Source organism: Pan troglodytes, chromosome 18 (genome assembly GCF_028858775.2).
Source record: "Pan troglodytes isolate AG18354 chromosome 18, NHGRI_mPanTro3-v2.0_pri, whole genome shotgun sequence".
Classification (NCBI taxonomy): Eukaryota; Metazoa; Chordata; class Mammalia; order Primates; family Hominidae; genus Pan; species Pan troglodytes.
In genome coordinates, this window is record NC_072416.2 from 14379896 (window position 1) to 14396828 (window position 16933).

The 16933-nt window shown below is 45.2% G+C and overlaps 1 protein-coding gene across 11 annotated transcripts in view; it reads right to left on the bottom strand.

The window, feature by feature from the left end:
- Positions 1 to 16933, bottom strand: part of TXNDC11 (thioredoxin domain containing 11) — a 71181-nt gene that overhangs the window by 51625 nt on the left and 2623 nt on the right. For 2 of the 11 annotated variants that reach the window (XM_063796673.1, XM_063796668.1), the window contains exons 1-3: positions 11541 to 11964; positions 5075 to 5291; positions 3036 to 3133 (exon numbers count right to left, since the gene is read on the bottom strand). Coding sequence is in view for 6 of the 11 variants with exons in the window: in XM_063796668.1 (XP_063652738.1) it covers positions 3036 to 3092 (57 nt within the window). In the remaining 5 variants the exon portion in view is untranslated. Of the gene's footprint in view, positions 1 to 3035; positions 3134 to 5074; positions 5292 to 11540; positions 12014 to 12201; positions 12803 to 15962; positions 16056 to 16933 lie in introns of those variants that run through there. The other 9 variants (XM_063796674.1, XM_016929432.4, XM_063796667.1 and 6 more) reach the window with 8 other exon arrangements.

Consider the following 16933-nt stretch of genomic DNA (forward strand, 5'->3'; position numbering starts at 1 on the left):
GTGACCAGAGAATTAAGAACAAGCATTTTAGGTGAGGAGAGGCACAAGCAGCCCCTACCCTTCTATGATCTTGAATTCAACTGCAAACTGAATTGCCAAACAAGGAACATTTAGTCTTATCTCTGAAAAAAAAATTAATTCCCACAGTAGTTCTTTTGAAAACAAAACAGAGAGACAACCCTGGAAATTGACCACATGCTAAGGGATTCCAGGATTTAACTATACAATTCAACGCAGGCGGGCAGACTTTCCTTCTACTAGTCACTGTGAGGTAAGGGACAGGTTGAACAGTCAGCCCTTGGCCTACTAAAAAGAAACAGGCGGACAAAGGATCACTGAATGAACCTTAAACCTATTTGAAGCTTTATTACAACAACAACAAATTATGTGAAGGTCTGAAGTCAGTGACCTGTATAAATAATCTTTCTTCCTTTCCCCTCCAGTTGTGCCTGGGGACACACAGAATTGGATTCAGTGCCGCTAAGTAATACCACCACTATTCAGTTATCCTCCTAAGCTAATCAGAATTCTCACGTGCCTCTCTTCAGTCTCACACAATACAGACACTGCCCAAATATAATTGGATGGTAGGTGGCAAGGGTTGGGGGGTTATGGTGAAATTCAACAACTGCATAATCGTTCTTTTCTCTAAACAGAAATTGACATTAAGCTTACTGTTAACAGCAACAATAGAGCCCAGTGAAGAATTTTATAAAGGCTGTGATTATAATACCATAATACATGGTTACAGAAATTCACACACACACACACACGTGATGAGATAAACACAATTCTTCCATGTGCACTGCAGAATGATGTTAAAGGAATATTAGCATGAAAAAAAGTGAAAAACAGCATTCTCTACATCTACAGCTGGGACACAGTTAATAATTCTACCAAATCAAGACTTACTACAAATTAGTTCAGTTTAAAAATTACCACCACCACCAACCCCATCAACCACCAATAATTTTTAATTTAAAGGAAGAAATCAAAAAAGCATCTAACTTATTTTGTTCCAGAAAAAGGAGCTACCAATCTGGAAACCTCAACCACTCAGGCCAAGAGGCTTTGATGAGTTTTCCTGTTGTGATGTTACAAGGGTTCTAGTGACTTGTAAAAGCTAACAATGCAAAGACAGGGGTGTGGAGGCGGGCATTTCAAGGTGCGTACCACCTCAAATTCCTCATCTGTAAAATAAGAAGGTTGGACATATTTCTAAAGTTCCTTTGAGGTCCCTTCAATCTTTCTGCAAAAGCTAAGCAAGCAAATAGTATATATATGACAATACTGTATACCTGCATATCCCAAAATGACACTTGTACTTGATTCCATGGAACTCTTCTGATTTTAATGTCACATCACGTTACGTCCACCTCTGAGCAGTCTGAAAGGACTACACTCCCCCACTAGGCTTCCATGCCTTTTTTCAAAGCCAAAAAGAAATGCAAGGACCTCAGCAGGGCAAGCTCATCATCCCGTTACAGAGCACAGAGTTAAGTACACCACCTTACACTTACCTTTAAAACAAAAACAGTAACTCTGAGAAAGTATTCCTGTATCCGAAAAAACCTGTACTTGAACCTTCCATGTAAAGGCAGAACCTCCAAGTTACTGGCCAAAAAGTGGGGAAGAAATCTGAAAATGGTCTTAGTGGTCCCTAAGCAAAAACTGGCTTCTTACTACAAATATTAAAATACAAACATCTAATATCCAGAGGAAAATGTGGGGGTAGAGATGGGGTAGAAAAGTGTGTTTTTGCCCAAATACTATCTAATAGTTCCTGGGAGTCAATACTATGTGCCAGACAACAGTTTATGTTACAGACACGGAAATGGGATGGAATGTGACAGAGAACCCACAAATCACTGTTTGTGCATGTTTGCTATAAATCCCCATTGATTATGGCCCAAGAACTTTAGAAGGAAAAAGGAAAGCTCTCTACTGATCAAATCTCCTTTACCCATTTTACTTTCAACAAACTTCAAGCCAATCACCCTGAACAAAGTCCAAAGTCCTATCTCCTATCTCCAAAACTCTTCGAGTCAGATTTTTAGACATTACTTATCATTCACAGCAGGGTCTGGGCTGTACTCTAGTACAGCCTAGGTCGAGACCAGCCTGGCAACATGGTAAAACCCCGTCTCTACTAAGAATACAAAAATTAGCCGGGCGTGGTGGCAGGCACCTGTAATCCCAGCTACTCGGGAGGCTGAGGCAGGAGAACGGCTTGAACCCTGAGGCAGAGGCTGCAGTGAGCCGAGATTGCACCACTGCACTCCAGCCTGGGCAACAAAAGCTAAACTCCGTCTCAAAAAAAAAAAAAATAAGATAAAATAAAACTCTTTCCGTTTTTCAGCCCTCTTTGTGACTTTAGAATTGTGGACATGGGCGGTAAAACCCCGTCTCTACTAAAAATACAAAAAAAATTAGCTTGGCAGGGAGGTGGGTGCCTGTAGTCCCAACTACTTGGGAGGTTGAGGCAGGAGAATGGCGTGAACCCGGGAGGCCGAGCTTGCAGTGAGCGGAGATCGCGCCACTGCACTCCAGCCTGGGCAACAGAGTGAGACTCCGTCTCAAAAAAAAAAAAAAGAATTGTGGACATGGGACTGTGTACTTGTAGTAATTTTCTTCCCAATAGAATAGATGGTAAGATACACTCTGGACTCTGCTATGCCTCCAGATGAAACGATAAGAAATTTTGTGTAATTTTACAAAACACTCTTACGATATCTGAAATACATTGGAGTAATTCGTACTTTTAAAAACAATGCTGTAAAATGTGTAATGACATGAAAAGATGCTCAAAAAAGTGAGAAAAGCAGTTTAGGAAATAGTATTACTGCCTGATCCCATGTTTAGCTTTAAAAAGGGGGGTGGATTATCCAGATCTTTCTTTTTTAATTTTTGCTTATCTGTATTATCTGAATTTTCTATAGTGAATATCTAATACTTTAATATAGAAAAAATGCAAAATTCATTTAGAAACTGGCAAACTAAACTGGAATGAGAGACGCTATTTAAAAAGTTCTTACCTCCGATGATACAGATATATTACAGGAAAATAAAAGAAGTGTTTCTGTTTTCTGCATTTCCCCTGGTTCCACCAACAGTTAATTGCCACAAACAACACCTGCAGAGCCAAAAAAGGTTTTCAAATGACTATGAATAACAACTGAAAAGTTACCAAGATTTAAAAGATGAAATTTAAAAATGGAATGATTCCTCTCTCGCTGAAACAGAAACTATGAAAAAAACTGTTGTGAGTTTTCAAAGGTCATAATTTATCACTAAAACAAAAAAGAAAGACATACTCTTATCTATGATGTCCAGGCAGGACTTGGACCGTGTTTACCAATCTTACCGTGCAATACAGTTCAAAAGATTTCTGTGTGTTTCCAAAAATAAACCCACTTTTTTCCCTACTGAGTACATGGAATAGTAAGCTCTCAATCTGGAAGGAGCTGAAATTTTTTTTAAAAAAAAAGCAGCAGCAGTCCCTGGATTGCACTACAACCCCCACCACTACGTGATGGTAAACAAACTGCTTCACCCCTTATGCCTGCAGTCCTGCTTCAGAAAAACAGGGCTGACAGCATCGCCTTGCAAAGTGGTTGAGAATTAGCATGGGGCCTGGCACACCAGAATATCATTATTATTATACTAATGCCATCACTCAGAAGGACATACTGCTTAGGCTGACAGTAAGGTAGCTAATTCACACTTATTAATAAAACACAATAGATATCCCTCTTGTGCCCAACATGGGCAACGTGAACTTCGTTCTCTAAATTTGGAAGGCTCCACAGTTTCTAAGAAAAACCAAATGACAGTTCCAAATGAACTTCTGGAACTCAGCTGCCTACACACGTTACTTCACATCAGTGGTTCTGAGCAGGAGAGTCTTAGAAATCTGTGGGATGCTTTTTGCTTGCTACAATGACTGGGGGAAGCTACAGTGCATACGTAGGGCAGGGGTGTTGGTAGATGTCCTGCTACACTCAAACCTGCTTTGCACACAGAAGAGTCGTCCATAGCATTCCAGAGGAGTTCAAAACGCCTGCCAAACACTGATGTTGGGGAAAACCTGTTATTATCGAAGCCCAGTACCTAGCTCCATTTTACATGTGAATCTAAAGCATGCTTTTTGTGTTCACTGAATTTTTCAGGAATGCAACTTCTATGTAAACTGAGAGCAGAAAGGGCTTTGCATAGTTCAGGATTTTACCAAGATTGTTCACCATTTAGGATAATCAATTACTAAGAGCAATGTCCATGTGGCAGGTAAGTCACCAACATATCACCTTTATCAGTCTACGTTTGTAACTATCCCATTCACAGTGATTCTACATAAAGGTATATGGACCTGTTCTGACCGTGCACTTACATACTAAAATATATATCATTTAGTTACAAATTACTTTTTCCCCCCTCACCTCTATGTTACAATCCGTGCATTAGATTATTTTGAAATTACATGTATAGGAAAACTTTATCATCTATGAATTCCTTTTTAGGAAGAAAAAGGGACATCATAAAATACTTATTTTCTAAAGCACAACTGGGGTCCACTGGGCTGAAAACCACTGCCATAACAGGTGACTTATTTGCCTATATATCTTTCTTACCTAGCCCAAAGGTGGCATTCCTTATCTGCTGAATATAGTTCTGGTCCATATATTAAAAAGGTCGGCCTTGTTACAACGCAGTCATATCATACATACATTTTCTTACCTAAAATACCTAACTAGCAAGTATCAAATGGATATGCAAGAACTAGGATTTTCAGTCCCTCGACCTTTTTCAATGCTGAAACCAAACAGTATGGCACCCCAGGATAAGCATTGGCTTGTGTTATGAGATTCAGAATCTGCTCCCACACTTGCCTTGGAGTACAATCGCCACAATTGGAAATCCTTTCTGTTGCTTTATAGAAAGCTCTGTAACTTAGAAACGACTCCTGGAGTTCACCTTGGCAAAGTCTGCCCGTTGGGCAAGGTGTCTCTGTGGGGACATCCTGCCCTACATATAGGACTGACAGTCATTTGATTCTTAAGCTGAATGTGAGCATTACCTGATCTGAAAGCCGACTTGCTGCTTGCTCAATTTCTGCCCTGGCAGCGATGGACTGTCCACACCAAGGGGCATAGAAGAAGAGCAGTACCACCTCTGAATCCCGTCGAACGTACTCTGCATAATCCAGCTGCCCCTGGAAGAGGTCAAGGACTGGAGACCTCGGGGAGAAAAAGCTGACAGGTGGCTTTGCTGGTATTATCACATCTTTTGCTCGACTAAAAAAGAGCAAACACAGAAAAGATTGCTTAGTTTATCTTCTTCTAAAAATAGCTCTGTGGAAGTAGAATGAAGCTTAAAAGGAAAATCCTCTTTTGAATAAGAAAATGGAGTCCCAAAATCACTGCCCTAGAAAGGCAACATCTGGCTGAGCAAATGCAAGACATGAATAATACGCTGGAAACAATTCTCTGAGATTCTGTCCCCTAGGTGTAGGCTGGAAGGGCAGTGGAGAGCAGAGAAGGATGTCTCTGAATAATCCATATTCCTGCTCCCCACATGCCAAAGACCTCATCCTCCTTTTTCTGCAGCCTGGCTCTCCACAAAAGCCACTTATCTCCAGGGCTTTAGAGCCACCAGCATGCAAGCTCAGAATTACGGTGAGGGAGCATGTAAACTACCATTAACAAGATTTCCACGGGAGATGCTTACAATCAACTCAACTTTGAGAAAACATTAAGCTTATTAGCTGGAGTTGGCTTGTACTTATCCAGGGCATTCAGGTAACAGTAACAATTAAACAATAATATACATTCCTCCAGATATATATCATAATCCTAAGACTAATGAAGATAAGTAACAAAGCAACAGCCTATTTAACTGGAAAATGGGCTTTTTGAACACTTGAGCTTCCCACAAGAAACAGATCAGGAGGAAAAAGAAAAGAACGCTGAACAAACAAGTGGTCAGAAGTAACTTTCCCCATCAAGACCTAAAGATCTAGGCCCAGGCTGCATCCCACCAAGTAGAAGGGCCCTAGTAAACACCCTGAGCTGTCCATGCATCTGCACTCACATACCACAAACCATTAGGGCAGCTTTGCTAAGAAACAAATGAGACCCAATTATGCACTATCTAAACGAGATAAATAGAGAACATAAACATGGAAACCTAAAACGCGATGAGATTAACCCCAAAGAAAGTAAAGGAGACCAGGCGCGGTGACTCAGCCTGTAATTCCAGCACTTTGGGAGGCCGAGGCAGGCAAATCTCCTGAGGTCAGGAGTTCAAGACCAGCCTGGCCAACATGGTGAAACCCTGTCTCTACCGAAAATGAAAAAGTAGCTGGGGGTGGTGATGGGCGCCTGTAATCCCAGCTACTCGGGAAGCTGAGACACAAGAATCGCTTGAACCCGGGAGGCAGAGATTGCAGTGAGCCGAGATTGCACCATTGCACTCCAGCCTAGGTGACTAGAACAAAACTCCATCTAAAAAAAAAAAAAAGAAAGAAAGAAAGTAAAGGAACAAGAAAAGAACAAAAGCCAGACGGTACAAATGGAAAACAAGGAGCACGAAGGTAGACTTAAACCCAACTACCTCAACAATTACGTTAAATATAAAAGGAGAGGCCAGGCGCGGTGGCTCATGCCTGTAATCCCAGCACTGTGGGAAGCCGAGGCAGGCAGACCACGAGGTCAGGAGATCAAGACCATCCTAGCTAACATGGTGAAACCCCGTCACTACTGAAAAAAATACAAAAAATTAGCCGGGTGTGGTGGCACATACCTGTAGTCCCAGCTACTCGGGAGGCTGAGGCAGGAGAATTGTGTAGGTTGCAGTGAGCCAAGATCATGCCATTGCACTCAGCCTCGGCAACAGAGCGAGACTACGTCTCTCAAAAAAAAAAAAAAAAAAAAAAAAAAAAGGAAGCAACCTAATTAGGAGGAGCAGACTGCCAGACAGGATAAAGCAAGACCCAATTATGCACTATCTAAACGAGATATATCTTAAATATAAAGACACAGGATAAAGGCATAAGGATGGGAAAAGAAAAACTATGTAAATAGTAAGCATAAGAAATCTGGCATGACTCATGAGGTAAAATGATAAACTGGGGTATATTCTTACCCATTTACTTAAATGTTACTCCATAATAAAAACGAAAAGCAAAACCTACTCATATATACTATAACTTGGATGAGTCTCAAAATGATTATGCTGAGTGAAAAAAGTGCTAAAGAGTACATGCACTATGACTGCATTTATATGAAATTCCAGAACAGGCAGAAGTATTCAACGGAGCAAGTCACCTATTTATTCACTCAAACTAATATTTTAACCTTCAATCAGAGAGCTTTCAGTCTATGCAGAATGCCTTCATAACCTGAAAAAATCACTTAAACAATTATTCAAAAATTCTTTACTGAGCAGCTGTGACTGTGCTTTGGGCACAAGCACTGAGGCTGCGGCAGCTAGCACTGCGTGTTGTCGAGGAGACCACTTTCTAGGGGAGGAAGACAGGAAAAACATCAAATGTGTAAACAATAAAAATATACTAAATGCTCACTATGTGAAAAATTTAACAAGGTGATGTACAGAAGGACATGGTAGCTCCTCTGATGGAGTGGTGGCTTGGGAGGTGCTATAATTTAAGCTCTGAGACCTGAATGACAAGAAGATAGCCACGTAAGAGGTGGGGAGGGCACTACAGGAAAAAAAAAAAAAAGACACGTTTTCAAGAGATCCAAAATTCTGCTCTTTGGAGAAATTACTTTTCTACCATTCAAACTGCACATGGCCAAGAGTCGTGGCTCACGCCTGTAATCCCAGCACTTTGGGAGACAGAGGCGGGTGGATCACATGAGGTCAGGAGTTTAAGACCAGCCTGACCAACACCAGGAAACCCCATTTCTACTAAAAACACAAAATTAGCTGGGCATGGTGGTGCACACCTGTAATCCCAGCCACTTGGGAGGCTGAGGCAGGAGAATCGCTTGAACACGGGAGGCGGAGGTTGCAGTGAGCCAAGATCACGCCATTGCACTCCAGCCTGGGAAAAAGGAGCAAAACTCCATCTCAAAAGAAAAAAAAAATGCAATGTAAGCATCAAATAATGCAATCTGAGGAAAAATGTAGGTCTGACAGTCAATGAAAGGATAAAGAGCAACTCAGTAATTTTGCTCTGCATATTCAGAAGCATTCCTAAATGAGCCAGATAAAGTACAAGGCCAATCAAAAATCAAATATTGGCCAGGGAGAAGAAACGCTCGCCTCTACTCCATCAGAAACACTGGTGAGTTTCTATTTAACTCATCAATCTGCTTCACATTTTAGAGAAACTATACATAGAGCAAAGATTTCCTGCAGCTATGAGGCGTATGTCTCGGGTACAAAAAACTCGAGTTGGTTGCAAATAAGAAGGCCTGTTGTTGCTGAGCCAGTAGCATGTGCCTATAGTCCCAGCTACTATACTCAGGAGGCTAAGGCAGGAGAATTACTTGAGCCCAGCAGTTTGAGGCTGCAGCATGCCATAATTGCACCTGTGAATAGCCACTGCACTCCAGCCGGGGCAACATAAAAAAAAGGCCTGTTGAAACCCCAATTTTCCTATGAAATTCACACCCTACATCACTTCCTTGCAAAGACCATTCGAGGCAGCTTTGAAATTACAAAATGGAATAAAGCAAAATAAATACATGTATACATACATATGTATCTACACACAGACAATTTTTTTTTCCCTCTAAATCAAGGTAAAAGAAAGGCGGACAGGATGAAGAGACACAGGTAAGTAAAGATTAGATGCCCAGAAACGCACGATTATTCACTGTGGCTCAACCTCAAATCAACCTTTTCCATATTAGCTGGTTTGAACTCAGCCAAGCCACAGACATTGAAGAGAGCAGACATTTATTTCAAGCCTGGAGCTGTTCATAAAAATTAAATTAAAAAAAAAAAATCCTAGGCCGGGCGCGGTGGCTCACACTGTAATCCCAGCACTTTGGGAGGCTGAAGTAGGAGGACCACCTGAAGTCAGGAGTTCGAGACCAGCCTGGTCAACATGGTGAAACCCCATCTCTACTAAAAATACAAAAATTAGCTGGGCATGGTGGCACGCACCTGTAATCCCAGCTACTCGGGAGGCTGAGGCAGGAGAATCACTTGATCCCAGGAGGCAGAGGTTGCAGTGAGCCAAGATAAAAAAAAAAAAAAAAATCCTATTCTCCCTTAAGCCTATCTCCTTATTAAAGCAAAGATCTTAAAACTGAAAGAGGAAAAGCGGGGGTAGAAATGTTAGCCAGATGCACAGCAATAAACAGTATCATGACACCATTCAATCAAAGATGACCTTAAAAAAATTAATCCGAGTCTATTAAAAGACTGTCAAATTTGCCAGTGACACAGAAAGAAGATGAAGCAGCAGCCATTTACTGGTTCATTCTCCTTGCCTGAAGCAAGAAAGGATCTCATTCTGCCTACTCTAGTAACTGGATTTACTCTCTTCCTTCCTTTTCAATCTCAAAGGACTTCTGTATCAATTAAGCCATGCTGTCTCAGAACAAACATTAACCATTATTTCTAGACTTTAACAAACCGATGTAAATAAACTTCACCCCTGGAGGGGGAAACCTCTCTTCCTAATTTGAACCTAAATGTCACCTCGCAACACTCTACCTTGTAAAATACATTGTATACTGTCCTTGTGGGAGACAAGAATAAAGTACAAGGTTAAGAATCTAGGAGGTCCTGACAATAAAGGATTCAAATTCCAGCTCAGCCCCTTATCACGTAGGTGTGATTTGGAGCAGGTTCTGAAACATCACGAAGGCTGGACTCCTTCATCTGTGCACTGGGAAAGATAACAGTATATTCAAACTTTAATGGGGATTGTAAGATTTAAATGACACCCATACTAGGCTCTCAATTATGTACTAAATGAATAAATGCTTCATGGAAACAGTGGTTCCCAAGCAGGCAATTTTGCTCCCAGGGGACATCTAACAATGTCTGAAGCCATTGTAGTTGTTACATCTTGTGGGGTGTGCTACTGGTATCTAGTGGGTAGAGGCCAGGGATGCTGCTAAACATCCTACAGTAGTCAGGGCAGCCCCCACAACAGAATTATCTGACCCAAAATATCAACAGTGCCAAGACTGAGAAACCCTGCTGACAGCACCTGGCCTATGGAAAATGCTCACTGAGAGTTATTATAATTTATCTTTCCACTAAAATCCCCAATCTCTTGACACCTCTTTGACAACTGGCCACATATCGTGCTAAATAAACTCAAAAATGTTCCGAGGTGAAATCACAGATATCATAGTAGCAATACAGATCTTATAAACTGGAATCCCAAAAGACCCACTGTGGATTTGGGAGACCAGAAGTACACCTGAAATATAGAGCAAATTTTGTACGTGTGTACATTCCTGAAAAGACACACATGAACTTTCATGTTCCTACTCCCTACACCCCAGCCTACTGTCAGGCCTTTTTATCAATTCCAGGCAAACATCAAGCTTGCCCAGCCTCAGAACCTCTGCATTTGCTGTTCGCTCTACCGTGGACACGCTCCCCCGGGATCTTCCCAGCGCTGGTCCCTTCTCCTTTTTGTATAAGCTTCAAATGTCACTTCCTTAGGAAGTCTTTCCTCACCGCCATCGTTTCTATGCCCTGCATAGCACTGAAGCTTTAAAAAATTATATTTACTTGTTCACTGTCCCATCCACTCAAGGGAGCAAAAAGTTCACCCGGACGAGCGTCCGGCACATAGTAGGTGCAGATAAATAATCGTTAGATCAGGCCGGGTGCGGGGCACTCGCCTGTAATCCCAGCACTTCGGGAGGCCGAGACGGGTGGATCACGTGAGGTCAGGAGTTCGAGACCAGCCTGGCCAACGTGGTGAAACTCCGTCTCTACTAAAAATACAAAAATTAGCCAGGCGTGGTGGCGCGCGCCTGTAATCCGAGCTACTCAGGAGGCTGAGGCAGAAGAACCCCTTGAACCCGGGAGGCGGAGGTTTCAGTGAGCCGAGATCGCGCCACTGCACTCCTGCCTGGGACACAATGCGTGACTCCGTCTCAAAATAAAAATAATCGTTAGATCAATGAGTGCGGGAATTCTAAAAGGGGTCTGGAACTCTCGGAAGGTTGTGGATCACTACACCGGAAGCTTAAGGGGAATGAAATCGGTGAGAAATGAGGGTCCTACAGCCCGGGCCGAAGTGACAGGTCCACCCCTAGTGACTCCAACAGGTGAGGAGCACCCCCGACCCGCCTCCCTCGGCACTAAAGCGGGACGATAGGGCGCAGGGCTCCACCCGGAAGCCTCGCCATAATGTCCGCGGGCGGGCCGGGGCGAGGAGAAGGTGGGAAGCCGTGGCCGCAGGTTCCGGGAGGGGTCAGCCGTCCTGGGCAAGGTCAGGCCCGACTTCCCCGGCTGAGGCCGCTGCGACCCGGCCCTGCAGGCTCCAGGCGGCAGAGCAGGGGGAGCGCCCTAGCGGGGCCCCAGGGTCCGGGCCGCCTCACCTGCAGGTGAACTTGAGGGCGAGGAGCAGCGCGCAGCCGAGCGCCAAGGCCCCGCAGAGCAGCTCCGGCCGCTGGCGCGCCATGAGGGAGGCGCCACGCAGCCCGCGACGGAGCCGGCCCGCCGAGGACGCTGTGGCCAGGGTCGGGCTCGAGCTGAGGCAGTCTGAGCCCGCGGGGCCGCCGCCGCCGCCCCCTCCCTCGTCCTCGGCGTCCTCGCTGCTGCTGCTGCCGCCGCCGCGGCCTCCGCATTCCGACATTACATGCTCCCAGTCGCCGGCTTTATACCGCCGCCGCCTCCTCGGGCCCGAAGGCCCGGCCCGGCCCGGCCCGTTGCTCCCCAATCCCGCAGCTTGCCGCACCCGCTAACCCGGACGCTCCACGTCAGCCGCGCCGCCGCCGCGGGGTCCGCCCCACCTCACACCCCAGAGCACGCAGCTCCGCCCACCGCTCACGGAGTCCGGGCGGGCACCGACACCGCCCAAATCCCCGCCCCCAACGGGCCACGCCCTGCACCCTACGTAAATGCACGGAAGCCTTCCCCGCCCGCAGCCCAGTCTTGGCCCCACCGGTCACGACCCCGCTCACGGAGTCTGCGCCGGCGCCGGCGCCGTCGCGGGGCGTGGAGAATCTGCTCCCTTGGGATAAGGCCCGCGGGGAATACCTGGAACCTTGACACCGCTGTAGTCTGCTCTCGCCGCGCTGGGTTTTAGGAGCCGTAACGACAATAATCGTGTCCACCATTCTCACTACAGGCCCCGAAGCACGTAGGTGCCGTTTTTTATCCCCACTTAACTGAAGAAAAAAAAAACACGGCCGGGCGCGGTGGTTCAAGCCTGTAATCCCAGCACGTTGGGAGGCCAAGGCGGGCAGATTACATGAGACCAGGAGTTCAAGACCAGCCTGGCCAACATGGTGAAACCTCGTCTCTACTAAAAATACAAATATATTAGCCGGGCGTGGTGGCGGGCGCCTGTAATCCTAGCTGCTTGGGAGGCTGAGGCAGAGAATTGCTTGAACCCTGGAGGCGGAGGTTGCAGTGAGTGGAGATGGCGCCACTGCACTCCCGTCTGGGGGAGAGAGAGAGAGACTCTTGTCTCAAAAAAAAAAAAAAAAGGACTTGTCCTCCAATGTCAATAACAACAAACTAGACAAATAAAACTTCGAGGGCATTAAGGCAATATGGTGTTATGCCACAAACAAAAGGCACAGCTAACGGCCAGTAGCTGAGACGCCACCTCTGCCACAGGTCAGCTATGTGACCCACGTGCAAATCTCATCACTTCCTGTCTGGTTCTGCTTCTGTGGATGTAGAATGGGGCAATCAATGGCTGTCTTGCTCAATTGGCCAGACATTTAATGTGTCAACCACCCAGGCCCAACATGTTGTGAGTTCATGTACACCGACCATTTTGCTATTTCTTTTCTATATGTCACTTTTTTTTTTTTTTTTTTTTGGTTGTTTTTTGATACAGGGTCTTGTGTCACCCAGGCTGGAGTGCAATGGCGCAATCATAGCACACTGAAGCCTTGACAACCCCAGCTCAAGCGATCCACCCCCCTCAGCCTCCCAAGTAGTAGGCAACACAGATGTGTGCGACTACGCCCAGCTAATTTTTTTGTGTGTGTGTGGAGACAAGATCTCTCCATGTTGCCTAGGCTGGTCTTGAACTCCTGGGCTCAAGCGATCCTTCCCCTTCGACCTCCCAAAGGGTTAGGATTATGTAAAAGCATGAGCCACTGCGCCCACCTGTCACGTCTTTTTGTTTCTTCTTTACTGCCTTATTTTGTAGAAAGTAGCTATTTTCTCGTATAACATTAATTCCTTTATTTTTAACTTGTCCCTCATCTCTGTTTTGTGTTATTACCCTTATTATCTGTTACAAACCCAACCATACAGTGTTAATCTTGTTTTAAAAAGCTAAGAGAAAAAATATATAGTTACAGAGTTTTTTTAACCTTCTAATTTGCCACTTATACTTCTGTTGATTCCTTTGTGTAGATTAGAGTTACACAATTTATTGCTAAAGAAAATAAATATGGTCAGAAGTCACCAGTGTCCTCATTCACTGTAGCTTGCTGCAACAGAATTTACCCTACACTTCCATAAGACATCTGACATTTGCACAGGGCTTCATAAGGTCCAAAGTACTTTTGTTGTCTGTGGTTTAATCTCACAAAACCCACAGTCCTTTGTGAGCAAATGCAAGGCAGTGTCTTACTGACCAGAAAACCACCCTGGATTAACAAAAGAATGCCTCCTTTCCTCTTCACTTTCTGAGCAACTGGGGCCCTGCTCTGGCAGCAGAATGTTCTCTTTTTTATTTTTTGTAGAGATGGGATCTCACTGTGCTGCCCAGGCTGGTCTTGAACTCCTGGCCTCAAGTGATCCTCCTGCTCTGGACTCCGAGAGTCCTGGGATCACAAGTCTGAGCCACTGCAGCTGGCCCAGAACGTTCTTCTGAAACAATTATAAATTTGTTTCAAAATACACTAGGCCTTTCGGGTCAGGCTGTACTACTTTTCATAGGTTAGGTCAGCCCTAACTCGTCCACACCAACTTGTATCTGAGTTTTCCATAGCCACTTTTTTTTTTTTTCTTTGAGATGGAGTCTCACTCTATTGCCCAGGCTGGAGTGCAGTGGCACCAGGTCGGCTCACTGCAACCTCCGTCTCCTGGATTCAAGCAATTCTCTTGCCTCAGCCTCCCAAGTAGCTGGGATTACAGGTGCCCACCACCACGCCTGGCTAATTTTTATATTTTTAGTAGAGATAGGGTTTCACCATGTTGGCCAGGCTGGTCTCAAACTCCTGACCTAAGGTGATCCACCCGCCTCGGCCTCCCAAAGTGCTAGGACTACAGGCATGAGCCACCACACCCAGCCTCTTGGCCACTTTTTATACCAAGATCAAGTTGCTCAGGGTTTGAGGAGGGAATGGGGCAGAGGAATATATATGTGTCATGTGCTGTGACAGTGGTCCCAGAAAATTATGATACTGTTTTTATTGTACCTTTTGTTTTCTTTGACAGAGTCTTGCCCTGTCACCCAGGCTGGAGTGCAGTAGCACCATCTTGGCTCACTACAACCTCCACCTCCTGGGTTCAAACAATTCTCATGCCTCTGCCTCCCAAGTAGTTGGGATTACAGGCGTGTGCCACCATGTCTGGCTAATTTTTGTATTTTTTGTAGTGATGGGGTTTTCCCATGGTGGCCAGGCTGGTCTCGAACTCCTGACCTCAAGTGATCTGCCTGCCTTGGCCTCCCAAAGTGTTGGGATTAAAGGCGTAAGCCACCAGTCCCGGCCTACTATACTTTTTCTATGTTTGGGTAAATTTAGATACACAAATACCACTGTGTTACAGTTGCCTAAGATATTTAGTATAGTAACATGCTGTACTGGTTTGTAGCCTAGGAGCAATAGGCTATACCATATACTATATAGCAATAGCCTAGGCGTATAGTAGGCTATACTGTCTAGGTTTGTGTGAGTGTACGCTATGGATGTTCACACAACACTGGTATCACCTAACAATGTTATTTCTCAGAACGTGTTGCTGTGATGCATGGCCATGTATTTCCTCAATATTAACCCTTCCTTGCAGCCAGAGAGAACTAATGCTTATTAATTTTGATTTTTTTTTTTTTTTCCGAGACGGAGTCTTGCTCTGTCGCCCAGGCTGGAGTGCAGTGGTGCAACCTCAGCTCACTGCAACCTCTGCCTCCCAGGTTCAAAAGATTCTTCTGCCTCAGTCTCCCAAGTAGCTGGGACTACAGATGTACACCACCATGCCCAGCTAATTTTTGTATTTTTTTTTTTCTTGAGACGGAGTTTCACTCTTGTTGCCCAGGCTGGAGTGCAATGGCACGACCTCGGCTCACCGCAACCTCCGCCTCCTGGGTTCAAGCGATTCTCCTGCCTCAGTCTCCCCGAGTAGCTGGGATTACAGGCACATGCCACCACACCTGGCTAATTTTGTATTTTTAGTAGAGACGGGGTTTCTCCATGTTGGTCAGGCTGGTCTCAAACTCCCAACCTCAGGTGATCTGCCCACCTTAGCCTCCCAAAGTGCTGGGATTACAGGCGTGAGCCACCATATCCAGCCTAATTTTTGTGTTTTTAGTAGAGATGGGGTTTCACCATGTTGGCAGTGCTTATTAATTTTGAAAGCTTGCAAGCTTTTACTTACAAAACAGGACATGCCTAACAACACAAGATAGCAGATTATGCAGAAGAAAAGGGCAGGCCCTTGGCCTGGGTACTCTGGACAGTGGTGTTTCTGTTCTTGGAGACTGTATCATCACCACAGAATGGGCTTTCTAGAAATGGGCATTCATCCCTTGCATCAGATAAAGCAGTGTATATTCTCATCTCCCCAGGCCAGCTAAAGAATGTTCTTGAGGCATCAGGCGCGGTAATTCTTACCTGTAATCCCAGCACTTTGGGAGGCTAAGGTGAGAGGATTGCTTAAGTCCAGGAGTTGGAGATCAGCCTGGGCAACATAGTGAGATGTCAACTCTACAAAAAATAAAATACAGAAAACATTAGCTGGGCATGGTGGTGCATGCCTGTAGTCCTAGCTACTTGGAGGGCTTAGGCAGGAGGATCACTTGAGCCCAGAAGGTTGAGGCTACAGTGATACAGTGAGCTAAGGTTGTGCCACTGTACTCCAGCCTGGGGGACAGAGCAAGACCCTGTCTCTAAAAAAACCAAAAAGAAAAAGAATATTTCAAATCTGCCCTAACTGCTCTCCTTCAGTTTCCCAATTGGTGCAGGTACCTGGAACTAAATCAAAACAAAGGTTGGGGGCTCTATGCAAACAGTCCTCACAGGATAGGAAGCTCCAGGAAGGGTGAGTGATGGAGAGGGGTGGGCACCTCTGGGCAGCAGCCCCCTGCCCAGGGCACCTCAGTCACAGGGTGGGAGCACTGTGCAGAGAAGGGGTCCCTGAGGGTAGGAAAGATTCACCTGCAGCTTCCACACCTTCAGGGCAGATGTGACAGCTCACTACAGCCAAACAAAACTGAGGTCACAACTCTTGCAGAGCACTGTTGATATTCACAATAGCCAAAAAGCAGAAACAACCCAAATGTCCATCAGCCGATGAATGGATATTTTAAAAATGTGATCCATCCAAACAGTGGAGTATTATGTGGCTATAAAAAGTAATGAAGTACCACCGGACACGGTGGCTCATGCCTGTAATCCCAGCACTTTGGGAGGCCGAGGCAGGTGGATCACCTGAGGTCAGGAGTTCAAGACCAGCCTGACTAACATGGTGAAACCCCCGTCTCTACCAAAAATACAAAAAAATTAGCTGGGCATGGTGGTGTATGCCTGTAATCCCAGCTACTCGGGAGGCTGAGGCAGGAGAATTTCTTGAACCCAGGATACAG